Consider the following 26,645-nt stretch of genomic DNA (forward strand, 5'->3'; position numbering starts at 1 on the left):
TGAGTTTATATAATTTTTTTTATTAGATATCAGCAGTTTACAAATTTGAATTACGAAAATTACAGAACAGAATTAACTTCAAATCATTCTTGGTTGTAAAGTCTTTTCTTTAAGGTCATAATTTTATGCAGGATGTCATCAGCAATAAATTCTAGACTGTCTAAAACACAGCCCCACTATTACCTTATTCAGTAACTGATAAATTATCAAAAATCTAAGATTGTGCTAAACATTTTAACAAGTATTTAATTAACTACTCTATTAGGCCCTTAGTATAGTTCAAGTTTTTTTTTTTTTCAATTTTTACACAATACAGAATTTTTAAAAGCACTTAAGGATTCTATATTGCAGTTTTTTATGTAACTTTCATATTTAGGAATAAATAAGACAGTCCCCACAACAAGGTGAAATCCACTATCCAGTATTACCACATTTTGACTTCTCCACCCTTCACATCTAAGCACAGAACCTTCTAGCTGGAATACTGTTTTAAACCACTAATTCCCCACCATTTTAATGCACATCAATTTATGACTTCAAGAGCTTTTACTTCCTGGCAAGCACAGGTTTAATTTAAATGTGTATTTTGCTACAGTCTACTAAACACCACCACCTCCTTTCTCATTCCTGCCTCACAGGCAGAGCCAGTAATGAAATAAAGCTCCCAGTTTATCTAACAATAAGGTTGTTAAGAAATAAAGACTGGAAAGGAAGAAAAAAGAAGTAGTATATGCAATGTAACAAGTTGCTGCAAGATTTCTGCTCTGTTAAAACGAAACAGCACTAAGAAGAGGCTGAGTCAGAAATCTGCTCTAAGAAATGGGTAAAAATATCATCAGTCTTAAGGCAACCTTCATTTGAATCAGCAGAATGATTACTTGTGTGCCTGAAGAAGAATCCTTCTTTAGCTTCAGTTAGGAACCATATCGATCCTAGAAAAGTAGAAACAACACACCAGATATGAGTGGGTCTTCCATGGAAAGAAATCAGCTTTACTTTCATTTGTGCAAGGAAGAACAACTGAATTCTTCAAGACTTTCACAAAATTGACCAGTGCTTCCAAGAACTGGAGTTTAGTGCTGAATTCCAGAATAATCAACATGATCTTCAAACACCTGAGAGCTCCCAGTGACCGCATACAGGAATTGCCAAGTGACTGGAACACAAACCATGCTGGACACTGAGACCAGGGTGGATTATTTTGTGCAAAAACATGGATCAAAGGTCAATGAAAGAGCCAACAAAAGAGTTAGGCTGGATGATCACTGCAGATCCCTTCCAACCAAACTATTTCATTCTGAGTTAGGAACAGTGATGAATTTAAAAACAGAGTAACAACAACTAACTTTCATGATGGGATTTTTTGTTTTAATTGTAATAAAAAAGATATCCCAATGAAGGTGAGCTAGCAGATACAGATTTTTTAATTATAAAGATTTACTGTCTACTTTGAGAAGTCTACAGAGCTCAAAACCAAATTCATTCTTTTCTCTCTTAAGACAACTCAGTAGCAGGATCCATGGTACTAAATCCCTACGGAAAGGCTTCAACTGATGGTTCATAGATTGTGACATTTTTACTTACCTGTATAGATGTCATGACTCCATTAGCAAGGACAGAAAGTTTTCCAGCCACAGATTTCACTCCTTGTTTAAACTGAGCTATATCAGGAGCTGAAGGCAAGACATTGGTAATATTGTAGCTTCCTAAAAGGAGAATACACATGGGAGAAACAGAATTTTGTATTAAAATCAACCTTATTTTTCCATCCCTGAACTACAGTGTTTGACTAGGAGCACCAGACAGAGATCTCAATGTTTTAAATACATCTTCCCTTGGACTGTTTTCAGGTTTTCATAATTCTACCTGAGAGTGTCATCCTCTACACTCTGTATTCCCAGCTAAGCAATTCATGATGGGATAGTAGGTGATCTCTTCTGTACTTTCAGTCTCTGACGATGGTGTTTTGGATCCTCAACAGATGTTATCCCCTTGCAATTTAAAGATGAATACATTTCACAGGTGGCCAAAGTGATGAACCCTATTTGTTGCATGCAGAGGGGTGATTTCCATGCTGTATAAACACCTATATTTTGCCTTAGTACAACTGAGGCTTCGAAAACTCCACAGAGATTACAGTAAATGGAAATAAATTAGGTTTAAAACTCTAGAACAATGCTGGCAGTCTGGCCTTCCTTACAGTCAAAATATTTGGGACAGAATTAGCTCTTCTGTTATTATTGGAAAGTGCAGGTCTAAAGGTAACAGAAATCAAAGATAATTAATTAACTACTCTAATTGCACTCTAATCACATGCTAAGTATTAACATGCTAACAGTTACCATTACCCACTCATTGGTGAAAATAATTACAGTCCTAGCAAATATGGGATACTGTCAAAGGCACAAATCCAAGTGAACTAGAATCACAGAAATGTGATCACAGAGTCAGTCACAGAATGGCCTGGGTTTGAAAGAACCTCTAAGATCATCCCATTCCATCCCCTGCCATAGGCAGGGACACCTTCCACCATCCCAGCTTGCTCAGAACCCCATCCAGTCTGGCCTTGGACACTGCCAGGGATCCACAGGCAGCCACAGCTTCTCTGGGCAACCTGTGCCAGGGCCTCACCACATTCACAGGGAACAATTTCTTCCTCATATCCAATCTAACCCTGCTCTCTGTCAGTGTGAAGCCATTCCCCCTTGTCCTGTCACTCCAGGTCCTTGTCAAGAGTCTCTCTCCATCTTTCCTGTGCTCTCCCTTCAAGGCACTGGAAGGCCACAGTGAGGTCACCCCAAAGATCCCAGAAATAAATGGGGCTCCAGGGAGTAACCATCCCAAACCAGACCACTTAAATGGAGACTCCTTTTAGTCTTTCAACCAGAGGTGGAAGAGAGAGAAAGAGAGGGAACCTGTAGCTCCTCTGTCCTGGGAAATTATAGGCACCTGCCTCCTTAGAAGTTGAGACAGACAATCCCGGAGATAATTTGTTTTACCTAAGGTAAGAGGCTGGTTTGTAGCACAGATACCTTGTCACATTCAGAGAACTTCCCACTCCAATCCTTCAGCCCAGCATGGGTTTATTGATTATAAATCCCCTTTATTATAGGCCCTCTTTATAGATTGTCTTCAAGATTTGCCTCAGACAGCCCTATTTCTGAGCTGCAATTTGGTCTTATTACAATCTATTCCACTCATCAAATGCTTCAGGCATTTTTGTTACTAAAATCAGTCACGAAATAAAATTTGCAGATATAAATAACCTGAAAAACTCCAACCACTTCCCAGCCACAAGAATTCTCTCATCGTTTGCTGGTTAAGTTCAGTTGCTCTGAAAAAGTTCTTGTAAACAAGGCAGGAAAGCAATTGCTTTTCTTGTGGTTTCCTTCCAAATCAGCACCTCCAAGTCAGCCACTTGACTTTCATAAGCATCAGCTTTGAAATAATGCAAAAAAGGTCTTTTCTTGCAGGTCCCTCTTTGGTTAAAACAGCATTCTGCACACAAGCAAGGAACTGAACAAAGCAAGGAACACTGTTGTACGCTGACAGCTCACCAGTGCTCATAAAAACAACCTCAGATGCAAAGGATGTTTTATCCCAGCAAGGACTCCAGAACTACAGTGGTGTTTTTGTTGACAGCATCCTGATTATGTTTATTTTATGAAACTAATGATAGTCTGGGCATTAATTCCACACCAGACAAAGTGTCAATGCAGTAGCATTTCTCCAAGAAGGGTGACCCCTCAGTTTTTGGGGTGAGTGGTGTAGCAGAGACATGCAGGAAAGGAAGTTTCTGTAAATTTGATAGTGTGAATTTATGATACCATGTTGCAAGTTGTCTTTCAAGTGGTTAAAGCAACTTACTGTGATTTCTGCTTGGTATCTTCTTCTTTTTTTTTTCACATTTCAAATTGCTAAACCCTGGTTTTACCTAAGCAGCTGGTAACAGGAGTTATTTCTCTGCTAGTCACTGTATACAAACTTGCTTTCAGAGGAACAAAACTAAACAGTCACATGTTTTGGGGTTTTTCCCTCCTACTTTTCCAAAGTAAAATCAGATGCTCTACACTGTTTGTTTTCCCAGTCTATTTGAATAATTACTCACAGATTTCAAGCTCTTCAGTAACTCTTCTTTTTTCAATTTCTTCAAGAGTTAAGGAATGAAACTTAACTGATTAAGCCTATAGAATATTTCAGTATTTCCCACCTTTTCCATTGCACATTACTGCACAATCCAAGAAGTGTTGGAAAGAAAACAGGAGACATTTTCAATACCCTAAGGGGTTCCTTTTCACTCCATCTAATCTTTCTCCCTTTCTGATTTGATGAACTACACTTTCCAGTGTGAGGTGCTCCAACAAATCTTTAAAAAAGACAATCCAAGTGAAGGTCTTCCTTAATAATTTTGCAAGGCCAGAGGTAGAAGCAAATATTCCACTGAATGGGTATGCCATGCAACAGATGACATGGGAATTTCAACTCTAACATTTTATTAATGATTTTTCCTGGATCCAGTATTATTATGACAGCTAACGAGCTACTTATGGTAACTGATCAAAAAAATCTACCTAAGAGTCCTTTTAGGTGCTACCTCATTGGAAACTATTACAGATTTCCTTTGATAAATGTTATTTACAAAATAGTCTGTTATTTGCAACACATCCTCCCCAAGATAAAATACTGAACTTACAGAATCAAAAACAGAGACCTTGAAATTTAAGGAGTTAACTTTTAAACAATGACTACACCTGCCATGCCTGTTGGAGCTATTAGCATTTTGCCTGCAGAACTCAGTGATGATGGCTGTGATTAGAAGCAGAGTCAGGGCCTGCATTCCCCACATACTCCAGTTTCTCACTCTCATATGTACCTGTTGGTTGTTTTCTCTGGTCTTCAAACAAGTCAGCTGAACTTATGGACGTGCTTCCAGAGAGCCTTTCTAGCCGAGCCCTTGCTTCATACTGGAAAAGAATTGAGAATAAAAAGGATTTTATTAGCTTGCTGCTACCTTTTGAGGTCATGCAATATAAATTGAGAGACTACAGACATTTAGAACTGAAGTGGACCATACTGAAAGTTGTGCCCATTTCAGTTTTCACATTACCTACACTGAATTTGCCACCATCTTATTTCTGGGTTAGCCAAGAGTGACAGCCCCAAAGGTCCCACTCTGTTCGTTACCCTACAACTGCTAAAAACTATGCAACCATTAAAAACAACTAAAAAATGTGAAAGGGAGGGGGAAGCACTGCAGTTTACATCCTGCTGACCCTTCCAACCACATGACAATTTTAAGTCAACTTTTTCCAAGTTCCCTACAAACAGTAATTATATTTTTAATAAGTATTTACAGTTTTAGTTTTTCATTAAAAATCTCACCAAGATGCAGCATGATACTAATCTCTTTTTTTCTAGGCTGATTCAACTCCATGCAATTCACTGAACAATTTATTTACTTAGTTAACTTTACAACATTAATGATGCTTTCATGTAGCAAACACACAGCAGTAAAATGTTTCAGCAGCAGTTTGTTGGCATCAGTTTGGGAATTTAGAACAAATTAAGCCCGATTCCATCAAAACTCAGGAGTGCTGAATGATAGTCCACCACTTGTATCAGGAAAGAATGATGGAGGTCAACTGCAAATCCTTAAATTCTAAATTATCAGAAATTTGTACATTTCCATCAAACAAATAATCAATGGGAGAGAATTCTACAAACTCACTAATTCTACCAATTTTAACTATTTATTGCCATCTCCCTTACTTGCAAGAATATCATTTTTATAGTCAAAGAATATTTTAACATTTAAAAATACTTATTACTGTTTCCTACTTACATCAGCCTGATCTTGCCTTCCAAAGTACATGTCTGATGAAATGGCCTTGACATTGCCAAATTTTTTCTGTGCCTCATCTATATTTGCAGGAGGTTCATATTCAGGCTTACGCCGAGATGCAGGCCTGGAAGGAAAATAAACTGCATCAGGGAGAGAAACCTCATGCACATCATGGCAGAATGAAAGGAATCAAACAAGAAGCCCTGAAGTGCTCAAACTGTACTGCACACAGAAATGAAAAATATGATTTAAAGTAGGAAGAGGAGAGCTGGAAAACACCAGCCTAGCACATCCCTCCCCTCCCCCCATTCTTACATCTTCTACTTGGTTACAAAGATAAAAATACAGTTGTCACAGAGAAAAGATATTTTTTATCATCACAATCAGACCTGTTGTTTGTGTCTCCAGTACCTTCATCCACAGAACTGAGCCCCCTAAATTTTCATTCATTTGTTAACAAAGTTTCCTTTGATTCACCAATTTTCATTCATTTGTTAACAAAGTTTCCTTTGATTCACCACACAATAAACAAAGCAGGTGTGTGCTCAGAACTGGGCAAATATTTGAGTTTCTCCCCACATTTGTCTACTTCCTCTTTTGCTGAAAGCGTTTGGGAATTACCTCCAGTACATGCACTGAACAGCTCTGAGCACAACAGACAGTGCTTAAAACATAAGGAAGAAATCCAGCTTGCAAAAGAAATTCAGTCAGGAGATCATCTGACTGCTGATGGAAGTTCTGGCCAAATTCTCCTTCCATAGACTGAGGAAAATCCCACTACTATGACCAGGACTCAAATCAGATTAAAACTTGGGCTTTCTGGACAAAAATCAGTTTGGTTTTCTTGGTGTACCTGTCTGAAAATCCTGTGCTTTTTGAAGTTAACAATGTATCAATGTCTTTACTATTATTTTCTTTCTTCCAAAAATCATCTGAATTGTCATCCCATTTGGAGAAAGTGCTGCTCCTCAAATCTGAAGCATCATAGTACCTAGAATAAAAGAAAAACCTTTTAAAAAGTCAGAACTCTGTTACATTATTGAGAAGTCAGAATATATTTATTTGTTGTTAGATAATGACTGCTGTAAGTATTCACTAGCAAGAACTTTTTCACCAAAACTACAGCTGTCAGTGAGTAAACTGGATTTCACAATACTGCTTTAGAAGCTTTGTACAGTTGAATCCAATGGCTCATAATAGGCAGGAAAGCCTTTATTTCTGGTTCTGTATTTTTTAAAATACAAATATTAGGAACTTGTGAGTTTTGCAGCACATTTTATTAAAATTAAATACTAAAACCTCAATTGAAAGTGAGTCTGAATTTAATAAGGCAATCTTCTCTTGCCTTAAAAACCACATCTTTATTGATGTGCTTAAAAAGCACATCAAAACCACAGGGAAAACAGAAAATAAAGGGGGAAAACATGAAGCATATCTATATATATATATATATATGTATGTATGTATATCTATATATATCTATATATATATATACACACACCACCAAGACCTACTGAAATGCCAAAGATTAAGATTTGGTGTTTGAAGAAATTTACCTGAAGTTTGGCTATGACCAGGATGGGGAGAAAGATTATCAAAACCACAGGGGTATAGGAGAATGGAACCATTCAACAGAACAAGACAGTCTGCACCAGCATTTTGTGAAAAATACTCTTAAAAAAGAAAGTTCTCCATGTTTGTGCTATGAATGGTCAGGCCACTCGTTTTTGCAGTTTATGACAAATGTGACACCTGCAGCAGCAAAGTCTCAGCACTGAGCATGGAAAACATGAGGGACAGATCTGGAATGAACTTTCTGGAATGAAACAAAAAGCAGGAGGCTCTCTCCTGAGGTTCCTGAAAAAAGGTTTCTTTCTTTTTCCTGACAAAAAGAAACCACAGCAATTTTATAAATTCCATAATAACAAACCCACAAGGTATTTTTATGGATTTGAAGCTTTCCAGTCTCATGCCACCAAAACCATGGCATTGGGCAGGGCGTGCATGAGCTGATCTGAGTAAAAGTGTTTATTTTCTCTAACCTTCTCCCTCAGATTTTTTGTAGCTTTGCAAAATATTTCTTCAGTATTTGGGGTGGGGGAGAGAAAGAAAAACGGCATTTAACAGAAAACAAAATTTTACATTGTGACATTAATAAAGATTTCATTAACTGTAGCAAAAGCAAAACATCAAAATTCAGGACTTCCAGAGGCTTCAATTTTATGTCTAAACCTTGAGACCTTTACCTTGCTTAATTCACTTACCAGCACTCTAATATGATTATTAGATTATTATTTTGCTTTTGGGCATATACTAAGATGATGCTAAAGCTACTTTGCTTCTATTTCAAAGTCATGGCTTGAAATAAAGGATAATAACACCCTTAACAAGTCCAAATCTGACTGTTCTTTCTTTAAAGAGAATGGACTTGTGTACCACCTCCAATTAGATCCTCCCAGCTCAAACCAGAACAAGAGCAGGGAACAGCCAGGTTACAATTTATCCTCTAATCATTGAACCACAACACATTAAAAAGCCTCCTCCATAATTCATCCTTTGCCTGCTGGTAGCTGATGAATAATTTGAGACCAGTAAAGTCCTTTTAAGGGAACAAACAAGGCAAACACTGAAATGCTGTTTTATTTTACAAGACTGCTGCCACTTTCCTTGGACCCACTTTTGTATTTCTGCTGCAGTGACTGCACTACAAAATAATGACACAAAAGCCTTTGTGCTTTTATTTGCCTGTCTACAAGCAATTAGGTACAATTTCTCACGTTGCTGTGGCATGGATCCAACAAAGGCCATTTATGAAAGCAACACCTGTTTGTATCTCTCAGTCCAGAAACAGCTGGTTCATTGTAATTAGGGCCTGTAAGATTTAATTATTTTATAGTGTGCATTGCATTCATCCTCTGATAACAAATGTTTCAATTATTTTTCACTTACATTTTATGTTCAGATACATAAACGTCTCTGAAATAGGAACACACCCAGCACAACACCTCAAAAAGATTCAAGTTTTTGCATTTGGCACATAGAGAATAATACAACTGTAGTACATCTAATACCAGACTTCGATGCTTGTTTAATTTGAAGACAACAGCACAAGAATGAAAGAAAAAAGGAATTGACAAAAGTCATTCTGACAAAAATTCACCGGATTTGGAACAAAGCAAATAAAACTCTATAACTTCTATAGCAGTTTGCAATTGTCTGCAAGCACAGACTAGACTCTGGATAAGATAAAATCTACAAATACGTAGTTCAGACCACTTTCCCAACAAAGCTACCTCCCCTCCTTCACAAATCCATCTGTCACTGAGGCAAAGCCAACTTTTCCACAACTCTTCTAATGCAGGTGTCCTCTGAAAACATCCTGGGTGTGTTCACAGGTTCAAACTGCCTTCATCTCAGCTTTCAGAAATACTGTCCCTATTATTATGGAACTTGCATATACTTCTGAGCTCATCCAAAACCAAAATCTTACAGAATACCTTGAGCTAGAAGAGAAGTAGGAGTCTTCCACATCATCCACGTACTTCTTCTTTGGCTTTGCAATTGTAGGTGTTTCCTGCTCTATTGTTTGCATATCTGAGGTGACTGAGTGAGAGATGTTACTGGGGACAGGAAAAAAACAAGCATGTAAAGATATAACAAAACTCACACCCTAAAAGAAAAAAAAAAAGAAATCAAAGCCCAAATCTAGTTTCTGAAGTTTGCTGAGAAAGGCCAAGCTATACAAACATTTAAGGAAAGAGGAATTAAAATAAAGGAAACCCTTGGAAAACTGCCATTCTCTCAAGTAGGGACAGGACTTCTGAACACAAAGCCTATTCTGACAGCTGGAAAACACAATCTAGGTTGACATCTGTCTGCCAGGTCAGAACTTAAATCTATCAGAAGCTTCCCCTTGACAAAGAGAAGGTTTTTTGCTGATATTGCTGAAGTTTCCATAACATGCTGTAGTCCATTTCTTCATTTCCTGAGTAAAATGAGTGATAAGTGCATAAAACCACAGAGTATTTAAAATACAGTTTCCAGAACTTCACATACCTCCTGTTGCTGCCCAATCCCATGCCAAGCCTCTCCAGCTCCGTCTTCTTCTTACCAGCGAGGTTTAAGGTTTCTTCTCTTGCTTTAATATCAAGATCTCTGTAGGCCAACCTTAGAGATGATACTCTGGAAAAAAAAAAAAGAGTTACCAGAGGAATGTCCAGTGCTACGCTGAATGATAAGCCCAGAATATTAGGAGAAAATTAACAATATTTATTGTAGCACTGTATTTTCTAATGTCTTCCCTACAGGCACATCTGGGCTCAGCTAAGTCTCCCTCCCTTACCTCTAAACCATCTTAATATTTTCCAGTCACAACTGTGCAGCAGAGACTGAGGTTTTTCATCTTGGTTACAGAATTGCAGAAACACTGCTTAAATTTAATTTGTCAGGTCAAAAGGGATAAAATTTTATTAATTTTAATGAGCAACTCAGCAATATTTTAATTCCCAAGTCTCAACTGGCATGAAGTACAAATGAACTACGAGAAGAAAGGCAAATGAGATTTAGGATGCTGCTGGTAGATGTGCTGCAAAGCAGAAAGGAATAAATGATTAACATCTACCCAGCACTTTAAGCAGTAAGATTAGCAGCCCTTCTCAGGAAATCTATTTTACGAACATCAAAATCTTATTTGCTGTTGATTAAAACAAATGAGAATACTGATCGAGTTTTAAAAAGTAATTTCAGCTATCTATTCTTGTCAGTGCACAGCAGAAGTAAGGAAATTGTCTACAAATTTAAAATCACATCTAAATTTCACGTCTCAGAACTCTTCCTCCTTCTAAATACTAAATTACAAAAGAATCACTTCCACTCCTGCCACATAACAAAGTCATACTGAATTAATTTAGTAAAGCTTATTACTCAAGCTTTTAAAATTAAAAGCACTATACAAATTAGTTGGAAGCAAACACAGTTTTAGCACAGTTCACCCTTCCTTTCATTTTGGTACTGCTGCCACCTGCAGTTAAAATTCCCAAATTATAATCTCAGGGAAATACAGTTCTCTTGCCTCCACTGGGACTGGATCCATAAACTCAGTGTATGTGCATCCCCTCATGTTTACAAGCATTTTTAGGGGGTTTTGACTACTGCAGAAGGGTTGCAGAACTTTTAATAAAAGGTGGCTTGGATCTTTGGATTGATACATTTCTGACACAAAACCCAACACATTACTTGGGACTTCTGTCTAAAGTAAATTAAACAATCAAAGATGATATGGATAAAGAATAATAATACACGAACATCCTTTTTTTTATTATTTAGTTGTTAGTTCAGAGTCTCACCACTGGTTTTTGGCAATCACCAAGAACCATGATGTTGTGGTTAAAACGCTTGTAATGATCCCCTTGTGACTGGCATTTTTAATGCAACCAAAACACTTATATCTGCAAGGACAACATAAAAGTGAGCAAAAGGAATGGGGAGGAGATTACAGATCACAGACCTTGGTATCATGAGCAAAAAGTGATCCTGCAATTATCTAATAACTTAAGAGGTTATAGGAAGGATTCTCTAGCCCCTGACAGGATGTTAAGCTCAACAGTAAAAGTGTACTCTAACCAACTATTTAGTAGTCTAACTTTGATGACAACTAATGAAATATTAAAAACCAAAAGCATATAGCAGAAGAATGTGGAAGGAATCAGGAAGAGCACCCTCTGAGCTTTAGGGCTGAATATTTATTAATTAAGTTGAACCAACAGATTCAAGGCCTCAAACAGGCAATTTGAAACAAACTTCTTCTGCTCTTACCCAGTTAAGCTGAATATCTCCTATGCTCTTAGAAAAATTGTTTTCAATAGTACTGAGTTCACTACACCAAACCAAAATAAACTACGTAACTAGTATGAGATTAAAAAAAAATTAAGAGCTAAGAGTCTTCTAAATATTTATAATAATAAAATAAGTTTTCTACACAAGCTCATCAATTGCATTAACATACATTTAATAGCAAAAATAAAAGGCACTGGGGGAATTACTGCTTGGCTCATCTTAACCATGTATGGGCTTTTTTTTAAGAACTGAAGTTCTACTGGCATATGCTAATCTATGGTAGTATTTTAAATGCTGTCAATTAGCTCATTAAGTTAGGCTTAACAGTTACCACTGTATAATTATTTCATACTTACAGTGGCTCTTCCTTCTCAGTTTTCTTACTACTGTGAAGATCCTCTTGTTCCTTCATTTTATCTACAGCTTGTGCTTGTTTTTCAATCTCATTGAAGCTTTGGCTGCTCACTTTTTGGGCTCCCAAACCACCTTTTTTGGCACCAAGCTGAAATTATTGAAAAACAAAAAGCCAAAAGCCCCAATATTATAACTGAGACAACCAGCTCAGTTGACTCAACAGCCAGATGTGAAAACAACAGCAAACACGCACCCTGTCTGGGAGCAGTCCTTGCAGACAGTAAGGACAATTTGGAGCAGAGAAAAGCCTTCTTTCCAAATTTTGCACTTCAAAATTTTGTTCTTGCTAATTGTTCTTACAAATTTAGCTAGCTTTGCAGTGAAGTCCCACAGAAAAATTGAAGTATTTGGCTTTTAGTTGTTAAATACAATATATAGAACACCTTTTTTTTTTGTTATATAGGAATAATATAATACATTTTGTTGCCATGGAACCATTATCATATTTATAAAACACTTAACACAGCAAATGTGGATACAATGGTGCTGACTCGGTGGCACAGCCCTCAAACTGCTGCTCTTAGTCTCCTCTGTGTTTAATTCCTCACCTGCAACACTGCAGCAACAACAAAATTCACAATGCATTTATCTTCACTTTTTATTGTTTTAAAGCCTTCATGTAAAAGCTCCAGGCCAGGCACACACAGATCTGTACCTGCACCTGTCAACCCAGTTCTGTTGCTCTCACTGGGAGGGAACAGATCTGCACAAACCACTCAGATTAAAAAATTCCTCTTGGGTATTAGGGTCTTCTAGTGGGAGCACAGAATCATGGGATTTAATCTAAATTATCTGCTCCAAAAAAACTTCAAAATTTTCTGTCCTAAAGTGGCCCAGACTTAAAGAGTGACTGACTCCCTGCAACAAAGTGTCACCCTGACAGCCCTAGGGTGGGCATTAGGGTGACTATTAGGGCTGTTTCTTGAGTAGCAACAGCCACACATCCAAAACTTGAGCTGCCTTCCTCAGTTTTCCCCTGCCTTGAACCATCATTCTGAGACACTCAGTTCTCTTCATGCCTTTTTACAGAGACCAGATGCTAAGAAAGTGCTAAAATGCCATGCAGAAGCAAGTCTGTAAACAATCTTGAAGTAAGATCCATAATACAGTTAAAATACTCATTGTTTACATACACTTACCCCCTTCTTAGCTTGATTTGGCTTCTTTTTTATGAAGGTGGTGTTCTCTGCAAGGATTAAATGTACATCAGTTAACATACCATTTTTATTAATTCCAGAACTGCAGAAGAAAAATTCTGTAACATCAACCTCAAAATAGTTTTTGCCATTTATTTTCATGTCTTTCTGCACTGAGGGGCTGAGATACTAAACGGAGCTACAGAACAGAGCTGGGAGTATCTCCAAGAAAATGTCAGGAGCTACCTGATTGGCATCTCTTGAAAACATACAACAGGAGCAAAATAATAGCTCCATTGTCTGTTGCAGGTTCCTGCTAGTTAACGGAACAGGAAAGCAGGACTTGCTTTTCTGAATCAGACTTGGGGTCCACCTGACTTCATATCACTTCTAAGATGAGTTTTTCCTGGTCTAGAAAGGCACTGGCTGTGCTCAAACACACCAGCTATACACATACTGAATCACTAGAACATCACAAGCATTATGAACAGCCCCTACTGGATGCCTGTGCATCCAGAAAAACTACTCTGAGCTGAAATTTATGTGAAAAGGACAATCACAGAACAGAGATTCTTCCCTTAGGACACAACTTGCAATGTCCAAACCAACCAAGAAAAGCACTTGTTTTAAAGATACTAATGAGAAAAGCAGGAAGTGCATCCAGTGAAGTTTTCTGCCATCTCCAGCTCTAAAGTAACCAAACCCAAATAAAAACAGTGATGAAGACCATACCTGTCTAAAGTATTGAAACAGGCCCAGAAAGCACTTCTTTACTACCTCTGAGCTGCTGAGAATCAACAATTTGTTCTCAGAAACCTGGTCCTGCAGGACAAGCCTCACAGTGACAAATCACTGAGGTATTTTACTCTGTTCTATTTCCATCAGCTTTTTTTCCTTACTCACAGTATGATAAACAGCTCAGTGTTAAGTATGAGAGCCTGGTAATTGAAGGTATTGCATTACCACCACAGGATTTTTCCAGTCCAAGATTTTATGTTCAGATTTCTGAAAAGGGAGCAAAATCTATTTCCACAGCTCTTCCCAGGCAGACACTCCCTGTCCAAAGGGATATTTGGGTTCCCTACACTTGCTGCTCTTTTCTGCTGTTTGCACTCATTACCTAATGGTGGCTGTGGTGATGTGCTAAGGCCATCAACGCTTGGTCCATGTTCTGGTCCTAAAAGATAAGGAATATCAAGGTTGAGAATATCACATGGCTCTTTAGAATGCATGAAGTACCAAAACACATCTCACTGTACTCAGGGCACTGCCTGGCAGAGACACCACAGTGTGGTATTTCATCACAGCCTTCCCAGTCACTGAAAGAGGAGCAGGCACCCCAAATTCTTGTGTTATTAATCATTGTTAGTTTATTTAACTATTAAAGCAAGGTAATAAGAGACTAAGAGAATATCAGAAAAATGCAACTTATTGTTAACAGAGAATCAGTCGTACCTTCACAGGATTCTGGAATGTTTTCTGAACTTTTCTGCTGGAGAGAAACTGGTTCTGGTAACATCCACTCTGTATCCTTGGAAAAAAAACCACAAAATCAAAAGTGCACAGAAAATAGAATATAGCAAATAAACATGAGTACCTAGCTAAAGACTGCCTAAGCATCACTGGTTTATTACTATTGAATTCTTACAATCACAACTTTCAGGATTAAAACCTGTACTCAGAAGGGCAGCTATTAAAATTACAATAAATGCCTACCTTTACTAAACACAAGATGGTTTCAATCCACTCCTGAGCACTTTTATTTGCCCTCTCAGGAATTTTGTTTACCATATGTTTACCATCAAAACCATTAATATGCATTTAAAGTATGCTTTAGATTTATTTATTGTATGCTGGATGATTAACTTACTGTGGTGGTTTGCAAAGATTGTTTTTTAAATTTTACCTCTTAAAAGCTGGGCAGTTTTTTTTTTGGACTTGACAAGGACTAATTGGTGTTGGATTTTTAATACTGACACATTGTTACACAAATGAGAAAATTGATGTGTCTTTGTGAAACGCACATGCAAACATAAGAAATCTCAGGAAAACTAACAGTAAATTAATTCGTTTTTCTGTATGTTGTCAGTGTAAAAAGAAAGAAGTGTGTGAAGACAGAAAAAGTAGTCTAAAAGTTTTATTCTAACTTTTGTTCTTTTTTTTCTTATAATTTCTAATAATAAAGTTTTTCTTTATACCATTTAAAGTTAAACCTCTTTTGCCTTTCTCCTAATCCTATCTCACAACAAAAAAAAATTTCAAATTAAGAAACCAAAACCACTACACAAAACTGATGCTTCTACCCAATTAAACCAAAACCACAACACTTACATATAATCACCACACCTTCTCCCCACTAGAAGCTCTTGCACTTCCTGTTTTCTACACATTTTATTTTTGACTGTGAGCAGTCCTCCCAACATCCATGGTATGTCCTCCCACTCCCTTCAAACACATCCCCCTCAACAGGCAGGTGTGTGAGCAGGTCACAATAAATGTTTTAAGAACTGTTACACTTTGCTGACTGAAAACCCAAGGTACAACACAGTACCTATTTATATCACAGCACTTCAAGCAAGAAATCCTGGCTTCAAGTGGAATTGTTATGTCTACAAAAAAAACAGATTTTCATTCCACATTTAGCTATTATTTGGGTCATTTAAAATGATCATCTTAGAAAGTGGTTCACATCCAGGAAGAATTCTGAGATTCAACAGAAGGAAAAGCAGATACACATCAACTCACTGATCTACCTTTTCTCTATAAAGTTCACTTTCAGGGTTTTATCTTCACCATACAGCTCACAGTCAACCAAAGTGTTTAGAAACCAAACAAGAATTAGACAGGTAATTTGTACCTTGGTAGAAACATGGGATGCAAAAAAATCTTCCTCCTCTTTGTTTTGAGGTGATGCTGGTGGCATTCCACACCCATCTGTCCACAGCTGAAATTAAGGGACAGAATTTTACAGGTTAATTGCATGAATGCATTTTTTTCCAATGCATTAAAAAATTTAAAACTACTCTGTTTTGTTTTCAGGTTAAAAATGTGTTGGTTTTTTTCCTTGTCCATATTTTTCCTTGCAAATTTATCCAATGTCCAATAGATTATATTCCTTTTTTTTATTAAATTCATGCATATTTCATGTGCTCCTGGTGGATCAGCCAAGAGCTTTGAGCAAAGCCAGATCTCAGGGCTGGGGTCCCCAGAGAGCCACAGGACTGCAGGACAGAACTCCAAGCTGAGACCTGCACTTCAAGATTACTCACAGGCAAATCATTTCTCATGGCTCTTCCTCTTCCATGTAGGAATAATGACCTCTGTCAGAAAGGATAGTAAAGGCACAACAAGCTCAACTCAGCATTCAACAATCAGCTCTATTAGCAAGTCAGAAAAGGAATTTTTTACCATGTGACAGAGGAGAGCATGGTTGGTACTAAATGCAATTACCTGAATAATTTACTTCAGTAATTTAAATAGCATATTATCACTTAAGTTTGCAGTGCATAGCTAAAAATATTTACTAAATATTTAGTGAACTTTTCAATTATTTAATATCAAACAATTGGATGGAATCTGTAATTGAAGCGAGATAATCACAGCTCCTCAGAGAGTCATTTGGGGAACTTGCCATAAACTTAGATACATACAGTATGTTGTACTTACTTAAACATATTTTACATCTTAACCTGTTTACCAAGTCAAAAGAAATATTCTCTGAACTTAGTGATGCAAATTATATTGTCCACAGTATGAATAATTAAGAATGATCCATTAAATTTCATGCTGTTTGATGCACAGATAAGAGAAAAAAAAAAAATCAAGTCTTCTTGCTTTTAATTTCCACTCATCTGATCAACTTCAAATGAAACAGACACAAACTTCAACAGTCTGAATTAAACAATCAAAACATGTTTTCTGTGTATGAAGAAGAGAACTGCTGTCAAACTTACCTAACACTTCAGAAATCAATTCTGGCTATTTTGCTTAGCTCCTGGCAGCAACCTAACAATGTTTTGGCAGCTTGCATGAACTGCCTCAGCATCTCTGATGGAGAACAGCAAGTTCTACACAACTTACTAATTTCCCAAATATTAATTTTGTAGGGAAAAAAAACCCAAAAAATACATTCTTGATTTGTTCAAAACAAGCCCCACTTAAATCACACACAATCTGTAGCTAATTCCATTACAATTTTTCATGCTGTACTCCTTTAAATACTCAATTTCTGATACGCAAAACCAAAACCGCTACATGGCTCATGGAGAAACGGCCACGTTATCTGAAGATTGATAATATTTTGTATTACCAATTAGAAATTTAAAGTGCCTTTAGAGGGAAAGAAGGTGAAGTTTTTCAGGAATCTCCAGGCCTCAAGACACACACTACTCACATCAGTCCCATGCTTTCTTGTGGCCTGTGCTGCAAGAGATTTGATCTTCTCCTTGTAGAGCTGAGCAGCACGGCTGTTGTATTTGGCATTGGTGTCATTGGTTGTGCACCCATGCTGGTGGAAAAATGCAGACTGGGAAGCAGAACACAGAAAGTGCTGTGAGGAAGAGGCTTAAAAGCTAATGATATTTGACACAAAAATATATTGCCATGCAGAAAACTACTCTGCTCCTCTGCCTAAATCTAATATGGAGTCTAAGTAATCTGCAAAGTACAAAGGGAACTCCTCTCTGATGACTACTTTATACATAAATAAGACAGAAAAAAGCCCAACATGCCAGTGTGATGCTTTAAGAGCATATACAAATGCAAGCTTTCATTATATACAAAAAATCCTTGCTCTGAAATTGAGTGATTAAGTGGAAGGAAGAAGTAAAAGTAATTACCAGTAGCTGTGTTCCACAGGACATTCCTAATATTCTAAAAGACATTGCTTGGATTCATCACTGTCAGGCTGGGGAGATCAATGTATGTTCACTAGTACCAAAATGAGTGTACAAAATTGGTCCTCCTTCAAAAGAAAGGGGGGTTTATGCACATATCTATGTGCCCAGATATGTTTATAGGCATATAGATGTTTATATAAAATGAATAAACGAAGATTGTGCATTTCTGCATGTAAATATATACACCTATGAACTTGGTACTCCGAGGGGCTTCTTAGAAACCCTAATTCCAATTACCATGGAGATTTGATCTGAAAGCACAAGAATCTAAGGACACTTTGGATTTTCTAGCTATCTAAAACACAGCACGAAGCTCAGGACTGCTGCTATCCAGGATTCAGCATCATCAGGCAATTACAGAACATGATTTATGTTAATCTAGCAATGCTTTTAGACAATAGTTAGTAAAACTAGAATTTGGCATTTAACTGGAACCAAAAGGGAATGGCTTTTTAGTGCCATTAAAAGAAAAACATTAATTTTACATTAATTAAAAACATTAATTAAATGTCCAGACAATTTGCCAATCTGCTTTTTCAAGTTTTGAGTATTCATCTTCTGAAGTAATCCAAACCAGACCAGATCATTGAAAATTTAGGGTATCTGGAGAGTTGCTGAGGGTGTGTTGCACCTCTTGGTACAATATATGATAAGAAACAGTGACATCCAAGCAGGAAGACAAAACCCCACAAAATTAAACAATTAAGGTTTATTGTTATTCATCTGCTAATAGGCTTTCCAAGATTAATTGAAGACTTTTTCAGACTTTGCCATGTCTTCTTTCCAACAGTCTCAAACCCCTTACATAGCAAAACTGATATAATTTAATCAAAGCTTTTAAGCATTTGGCTAAACAAGAAACTATTCTTAACATGAAATCTCCCTCTTCTCATTAGTCAAAACTGTCATTTTTATGTACTAAGTGGCACAACAGGAACTTGATGAGGATATTCATATAACAGCAGTACTAACATGGAAAGGAATAACGCACCAAGGACAGGCAGAAGAAAAAGAGGGAGAAGCCACCATGTAACTGCTAGATCTGTAAGCCTGAGATAGTGACTTGTTGCATGCCCAATTAAAAAAAAGTATTTCTTTGGAAAATACGGAAGCAGAACATAAGTAACAGTGACCCTCAACTCAGCATTTTTTGTATGTAAATAGGAAAAAAAAATAGAAAAAACCCTAAAGACTTAAGGAACGATGGTTAAAACTGTCAAGGAAAAGACTACAGAAGGCAAGCTTGGATGAAGCTTCTTAAAGCACAAATGAAAAAAATGTAAGGGATAAGCATTCAGGGAATTAGAAGAAAAGCAGAAATTGCTTTTGAAAGTTCCATGTTCCCACACTGGGTGGGCCAACTTAAGGAAGCACTCTCAGTTATTTGTGGAAAAAGCTGTGAAAAGACTTTCAAAGAGGTTACAAAAGAAAACAAAAAGGGAGATTGAGAACAAGACAGCTGTTAACAGAACTTCAATTTACAAACAAGTTGTGTAAGTACATAAAGTCAAGTTGAAAGGAACAGCCAATGTGAATTGGCCCAAACCATGACACTGCTCGTCCCCCTCCAACAATGTAGCATGCCTTATGTTCAGGTGAAGCCAGATCTTGACTCCAGGGTGACTTTTGGCAGTTCCATGGGGTTTGGCATGATTTTTTCATAAGCCATAGAAGGAATGATGGTCACAGGAAGAGGCCATAAGCTTGCTTTACAAGCCATCTTTGTGCAGCTGTCTCAATTAGACATGTACTGACAAGGAATCCAATCTGGCCTTTTCAGTGATTTTCATCACTGACTTCTAAGGAAAAAAAAAAACAAACGTCTTCAGACTATACCAAAATGGAGAAGTTGCAAGAATGGAGGATAAAAGCATCCAGAGGAATTCTTAAAAAATGGGGAGAGGCGGGCTGTAACAAAGAAAAAGGACTGGAAAAAATAAAAAATAAGCCCAGGAAGAGAGGCAGTAAGGACAGACAACATTTCCCAAGCCTACCAAGCTTCAATGTGGAAAGCAAACACTCGGGAGTACGTACAGCATTTGCATTTCCTCCGACCTGCATGCATCTCAGCTGGAACCAGGACCAATTGGAATCCAGTTCTGTAGACCTAAACACAAAAAATGTTTTTAGTGTTACCATCAATGCTATTTAAAATCACTCTGCTCCTGTTATTTTTGTTTTGGTGGGTTTTTTTTGGTTTTTTGTTTTTGTGGGTTTTTTGCCAAGTGTTTCTCTCCCCACCCTCCCCCCCCCCCCCCTTTTTTTTTTTTTTTTTTTTTTTTTTGTAATCTGTAGTTATTTATCAAACCCCAAAAGGCCCTGAGTCAGCAGCTGGGACACTCACCTGAATAGGACAAGCTCAGGGTGCAGATTTATTGCACCAGCTCTCTGCCTGAGCTCTACCCAAGTACCAGAACCACAGAATAGTTTGGCTTGGAAGGGTAGAACTCAGGTGCCACCACAATGAGCTGCTTTGGGAAGCAAAGCTGGCAAATTTAACACAATTCCCAAGAAGCTGTCAGATACAGCAAAGCCAACACTAACAACTAAGAAGGTTTGAATCAGAAGCTGAGGTAAAAATGGGTTTTACTCTCTAAGCAGGTTTGTAAACAAACAAAACTATGAAAAGATTTACTGTCAAAACACACCAATACTTACCGAATGAAACTCAAGTGAACACCAAGGGACCGGTGGGTCCCTGAGCAATCGATACAGAGAAACACTCCATAGGTGATGCTCGCCCAGCTGGGGTTCTTTGCTCCACAGTCAAAACACACCTTAAAACAAACAAACATCAGTAACAGAACTTGAGCATAACCAGGCCTTAATTACAGGTCAATGGAACAGCCCTGAAATGGTCCAACTTCATTAATTCATTCTTTGGGCGTTAATTGACATGACAACTCCATGTATCCTAATTTTAGACATCTAAAGAGGAGTTACACAATCTGCCCACACAACTATAGCCTCCCCATTCCCAAAAATAGCCACTGTACACAGGTTGAGAAATCAGGTCACAGAACCAACATCAGCCTAATTCAAACACAGCACTTCTAGCACTGCTGGAATAGCAAAGTGGTTAAGAAATATTTCCCCAAGGGCAGGCTCTCCTCATGTTGCACCTGTGAGTCCTCAGAAGGTTATCAGCAGGACTAATGCCATCATTATCTACTTTCCTATATTGAAACCTTGACCTTCAGGGCAATCCAGCTGTGTGAAGAAGGCCTCTGAGCACTGCTTATACGGGCAGCCTTTGCAGATATTCACACGATTCATCACACACCAATTGCCACATCAGCCCTTCCATCATCTGCGCCACATTGGTTAAAAAGCAACCAGGTCCACAATTACTGCATGGACAAACCTAGGAATTTCCTACCCTCTTCCACCACGCTGGACCTCTAACATCCAGCCAAAACAGCAAGAGCTGTGTCTGCGTGTGTTACATACACTTTGCAGGTTAGCAGACCACAACTTTCAAGTCCTTTTTCAGCTATTCTGAATTTTGTGCTTCTTTGACCAAGGAAAGCACGAGCCAGAAGAAAAATTATCTGATACAAATCAATTATCAAATGCAAGGAACACAACAACTTTAAACAGAAACAGCTATTCTGAGTTAATGCCACGTGTACACTCTATTCCTGTATGACAGGACTTTATCTGATCAATGCTTTTTCAGAGGTATCTGCAAAGGCTGCAGAATATTTTTACAGTAAAAGCATCCACCTAATGCCACCTAAAAGTGGCACCTAATAAGAAATAACTCCACAGAGAGATAAGCTTTTACACACAAATTGACAGCATTCCAATTTGCAACTTTATCCTTTAACATCCTCCTATAAACTTAATGCATCCTCAAATAGCAATGGAATTTCCAGCTATATGCAGATATAAAAAAATAAAGTTTACCTCAAGCCAGGTGGGGACATAAGGAACAACATAAACAAGACACAGAGCTTTCAGCACTTCCTTACCAAGCTGAACAACAAAAGAAAAATAAAATGAAGATGTCTTCTTGCCAGAAACTCCCTCTGTAAACCTGGATAGAGATTTTTGTCTCTATTTTTTTGTACATACACAGTCAAATAAGCTCTGAGTCTGGCCTCAAGTCATGTCACCCATCATCCATCCAAATTCATTTCAAGTACATGCCCAGGAGCATTTTGAGGCTAAACTCCTCAGTTTAATGTGGTCTACTTAGCTTGGGCAGTTCAAATTTATCAGGCACAAGCACAGCTCACCAGCAGATCCAGCATTAACTCCTCCAACAACTGAACACTTTAAGGGTGAGCTTCTCTTAGGTAATGAGTGGTAACACACAGAGAAATCATAGAGGTCACAGCTCCTGCATGTGCAAGTCCTGCCTTTCCCTCTCAAAAGGGACGTAATGCTTATGAACATTATTTACATATCCCACTCCTGTGAGTGGAAATGGGGCATTCACTGGCATACAGCAGGAATGAAAGCAACACAGAATGGGTGACAACAGGAAAGGCTAGAGTGAGTCCCTGAAACGAGCTCGGGTGGAAGAACGGCACAGAGGAGGAAAAAGAAGAATGAGTATGACTTCATGTATGCCATTTTCTAAGAAAAAACACAGCTTAAGTAGTCAGAACTTTTTCTTTTTTTTTCCCCAATTTCTTTGAAGCGGGTCATTAAAAAACATGAGACTCATTCTCATTTTAAATTGACTTTTTCAGGCTTTTTTTTACAAGGCCAAAGGAGGATGGGGACAACAAAAAGGAGAAAATTCTACTTGCAACCAGAGGCAACAGAGCAACCCTGGTCTCACTTCTGATACAGGAGAGCAAAGCTGACTTCCAGCTAGAAGTCTTGTGGAAACTCCCTGGAGTACAAATGGGAAACGAGAATCTGAAGTGGGTGGTTAAAAAAAAAATAACATGTTTTTAGAAGTTCAGCCATAAATATACCTGAAGATTCTCATCCTTTCCCTTTCCTTTCTTCCAATTACGAGCACTTTGTAATTTCAACATCTTAAAGTCAGTTGCATCACCTTGGAGTTGGCTGCCACAGCTCAGTACCTTCGCTCACACAGGAGTCCCTACCAGACACCTGTGGAGATTATTCACAGGCAGAAAAACCTACCTTTCAGGACTGAGATGGAAGCAGGAACAACCAATTTTCTTCTGAAAACAAACGAGGAACTGCTATTTCCATCAAAGTTATGCAACAGAAACAGAGGCATGTTTCATTAACACTTAGACTAATTTTGCTTAGTTTTCTCAATTTTTAAAGTGCTTCCCACCACATAAATTTTAAGAAGAATCAGAGTGAAGCAATTAAAATTAATTTCAGAGCCACCCTATGAAATTGTTTCCATTTTAAAAACAAACTGTATTTTCTGTACAGATTTAGGTGCAACCAAAATATTAAAATATGTATTAAAAAGATATTTGAAGGATATACTTAAATAATCCAGTGCTTTCAAAGTACACCTGCATGCTTTTTGTTTATTTTGTGTTGAAACACTTCACAGTGTAGATTCAGTAAGAGTCACTTTGGAAAAAAGCAGCCAAAGACCTAACTGAGATGTTTGTACAAGAGCAAACACAGAGATTTGGGTATAATCCACAGCAAGCAGTCAATAAATCATAAAACATCCACCTTGCACAAAACACCTACATTAATAAATAAATAAAATATTGACACTAGCTATGGAAATGCAGTAATAAACAGCTGACAGAAATGCTATTTTTGACATGAGCAGAAGAGGTGAGTGGGCTCAGCAAGAGCACCTACCCTGAGGTCAGGGCTACACAGAGACTTTCAGCCCCTACACTCTGAACCTCCCCTGGAACAGGGCTCCAGCCCAGGGCAGATCCACACTTTGCCATTCCCAGGCTGTGGATCCAGCTGCCTGAACATCAACCCAGCTGGAACTCAGGAGGCAGCACCTCACTCAGGCAAGGTGATCTAAATCCAAGCAGCTTCTCTTAGTCACCGGCCACTATCCACAGATACGCTTTCCTTCTTCTCTGGCATCAGCACTAGTAATCCCAGCTGCTGATCCCACTGGGAAGCAGCTCTGAACTCAGAGCAAAGGTAGGGACAACTCACAGCACAGCCACCCGGCCAGGAATGCCAACATAAGGGAGGGAACTGCAGTGCTGGCCACGGGAAGGCAAGAGGACTGCTCTTTTGGAAGCGTCATCACCTCAAAATGACTTAAGGGACACAAGATAGTAGAGTCCATCCTGGGGCAAAACCCAACATAAACACAAACCACACCCAAACACACGCTGTAATAACAAAACTCGACTACTGATAAACCACCAGCACAACACACACACTGGGAGTCCAAGCAGAGACAGGAATACCATCATTAACCAAAGAAAAGAACCAGGTGGAAAAGAATGAAAAAACAACATTTTCAGAGGAACAGCTCTATGACAGAATAAAAGAGACTTTCAGCACAGCCTGAGTGTACAAGTAATGAAAAAAAGCTGAGCTGTAAAGCTCAAACACCCAAGTTAACAATATCAAGTAGCCTAAGGACTACGAACATTTTTATGGGTACAAAATACATCCCATTTAATAACTGTAACCTGTTTGTTAAGTCATCAGGCAGCTGATCACCAGTCTGCTGTCATCAGGCAGCTCTACATTACGGAACACTCAAAGACACCAAGAACTCAAAACCTGATCATAAAGGGAACTAACATCAAATTACAGATGTTAATTTCGAGAAAATTATTGAAACATCACTTTCAACATACTCTAACCCACAAATTAAAATGCATGTTTATTTAAATGAGAATTTTTTCCCAAGCTCACATGCACTGAGAACTACTGCAGAGCACCCAGCACACTGTAAATGCACATGCATCACTAGAGCAGGCAGTTCTTCCCAAACTCTACCCATAAACTGCAGTTAAAGCAAATTACTAAACTTTTAATCCAGAACCCTCTTCAATATTTGCATTTTCCCATGTCTTTCTTCCCCAACAAAATAATAATAAAAAAAAAACTTACAAATAAAAGGGGGAGACAGACTGCTCAAGAAGAACACAACAGAAAGGAAACAAACACGAGAGGAGAAACTGATAGAAGAAACAATTTTTACTCCTTGAGAACAGTCAGACAGACGGACATGGGAGAGTTGTGAGAGCTAAGATGTTGTTTTCCACTCTCCCCCTCTGCTTTCTTAGGTCAATCAGACTGGGCATCACTTCATTGTTATCGAATTCTCTGTGCCTGAGCCACTTCTCTACCCCTGGCCCATGGTGAGTTGGCAGCACACATTGTGCTTATATTGCTAAGTCAACACTAAATTTCTGTGTGACATCTGACATGGGGAGACAGATACACCTGAGCAACCACAGGCACCACATCCATCTGATTAAATCTACACAGGAACAAGGAGTCCACTACAGGGGAACTGCTCCAGGCACTCCATGCTTACCAGGCAGGGGCAGCTCTTTCTAATTCTCCTGTGATCCCAATACAGAAAAAGCAACACAATAGCCCTGAACTTCTCCATTTTCAGGCAGAGCGCCAATGAATTTCAGGAGCTTATAAGAGATCTCCTCTCACCCCCGCTATTGGGACTAGGACCTTTCCTTGATAAACTTTTTACCCCATTGCAAAGGCAAATTTTAAAAATACTTTTGTTAGAAACTGAGTGTTCACCTCTGCTTTGAGAAACCAGCTCGGTACAGTCTTAATGAACTGCGTTCAAGGCGTGGAAGTCATTTTTGGACCACAGACAGACATCCGGATTCCTATTCCCAGAAAACAAACCCAACGTGTTTCTTCGCAAGGCTAATCCGAAGCTTCCTGGTGGGCGTATATTTCACGCGTGTTCCCAGGTACATCTCAAAGCCAACACAAACAGGCAGCACACAGCAGCACAAGGCAACGTGAGCCACGACACCTGGCCAGCCACCTTTGCCAGCCCACACCTCCACACGCACAGGACACCACAGAAACACCTTCACACGCCGCAAAAGCCCACCTGAGCACGGGACAAGCCCAACAAGATTTAAAAACGACAAACTTTTATCACTGCAGAAGTGGCTGTGCCACTTCGCTGGATAATAAAAACAGGAGAAAAAAAATAAAAATGAATACACACTCAACCCTACGTTGCAGCTGGCTGGGAACTTGTTTATCCCTCGCCGCGGACCGGTGATACCGCAGCTCCCTCCCCAAGGGCTCGTGCCTTGGGGATGCCGGCCCGAGGGAGGGGGGCAGGCAGGGAAGAGCTCCCCCGTTCCCGGGCCGGCCCCCCCAGGGACCCGCCGGGCCTTTCCGCGCCGTCCCGGGCTGCGGGCCCCGCGCCTCCCCCGCCCCGCCGGCTGTGCGACGTGTCACCGCGGCGGAGCGCTGCCCGCCGGCCCGGCCCAGCCCGGCCCGGCCCCTTACCTTGTTGGTGGGCACGGAGCGGAGCCGCTTGAAGATGGCGGCGATGTCCTGCTTGCTGGGCTCGCACATGGCGCCAGGGAAGCCGGCAGGACCGCCGGGGGAGCCGCGAGGGAGAAGGGCCGGGGCTGCCGGGGC

The 26,645-nt window shown here is 39.0% G+C and overlaps 2 protein-coding genes across 6 annotated transcripts in view; one reads left to right on the forward strand and one right to left on the reverse strand.

Moving 5' to 3' along the window:
- The window catches only part of LOC134043479 (dynein axonemal intermediate chain 7-like), a 28,398-nt gene extending 24,822 nt beyond the window's left edge, over positions 1 to 3,576 (forward strand). The window contains exon 15 of the mRNA XM_062491846.1: positions 3,474 to 3,576. The gene's annotated coding sequence lies outside the window, so the exon portion shown is untranslated. The remainder of the gene's footprint in view (positions 1 to 3,473) is intronic.
- ARFGAP3 (ADP ribosylation factor GTPase activating protein 3) lies at positions 1 to 26,645 on the reverse strand. 5 transcript variants are annotated; one of them, XM_062491847.1, is made up of 16 exons: positions 26,511 to 26,645; positions 20,784 to 20,902; positions 20,160 to 20,232; positions 17,621 to 17,752; positions 16,085 to 16,171; positions 14,683 to 14,758; positions 14,348 to 14,404; positions 13,231 to 13,277; positions 12,034 to 12,179; positions 9,899 to 10,024; positions 9,340 to 9,462; positions 6,696 to 6,833; positions 5,843 to 5,966; positions 4,874 to 4,964; positions 1,585 to 1,706; positions 1 to 932 (listed from the first exon to the last, which is right to left on the reverse strand). In XM_062491847.1, the coding sequence occupies exons 1-16, from the start codon at positions 26,577 to 26,579 to the stop codon at positions 915 to 917; spliced, it is 1,548 nt and encodes a 515-aa protein (XP_062347831.1). In that variant the 5' UTR covers positions 26,580 to 26,645; the 3' UTR covers positions 1 to 914. The 5 variants fall into 5 exon arrangements, with proteins under 5 accessions (XP_062347831.1, XP_062347832.1, XP_062347833.1 ...); XM_062491848.1 differs by having other exon boundaries at positions 6,696 to 6,851; XM_062491849.1 differs by having other exon boundaries at positions 14,683 to 14,763; positions 16,084 to 16,171.

Source organism: Cinclus cinclus, chromosome 4 (genome assembly GCF_963662255.1).
Source record: "Cinclus cinclus chromosome 4, bCinCin1.1, whole genome shotgun sequence".
Lineage (NCBI taxonomy): Eukaryota > Metazoa > Chordata > Aves > Passeriformes > Cinclidae > Cinclus > Cinclus cinclus.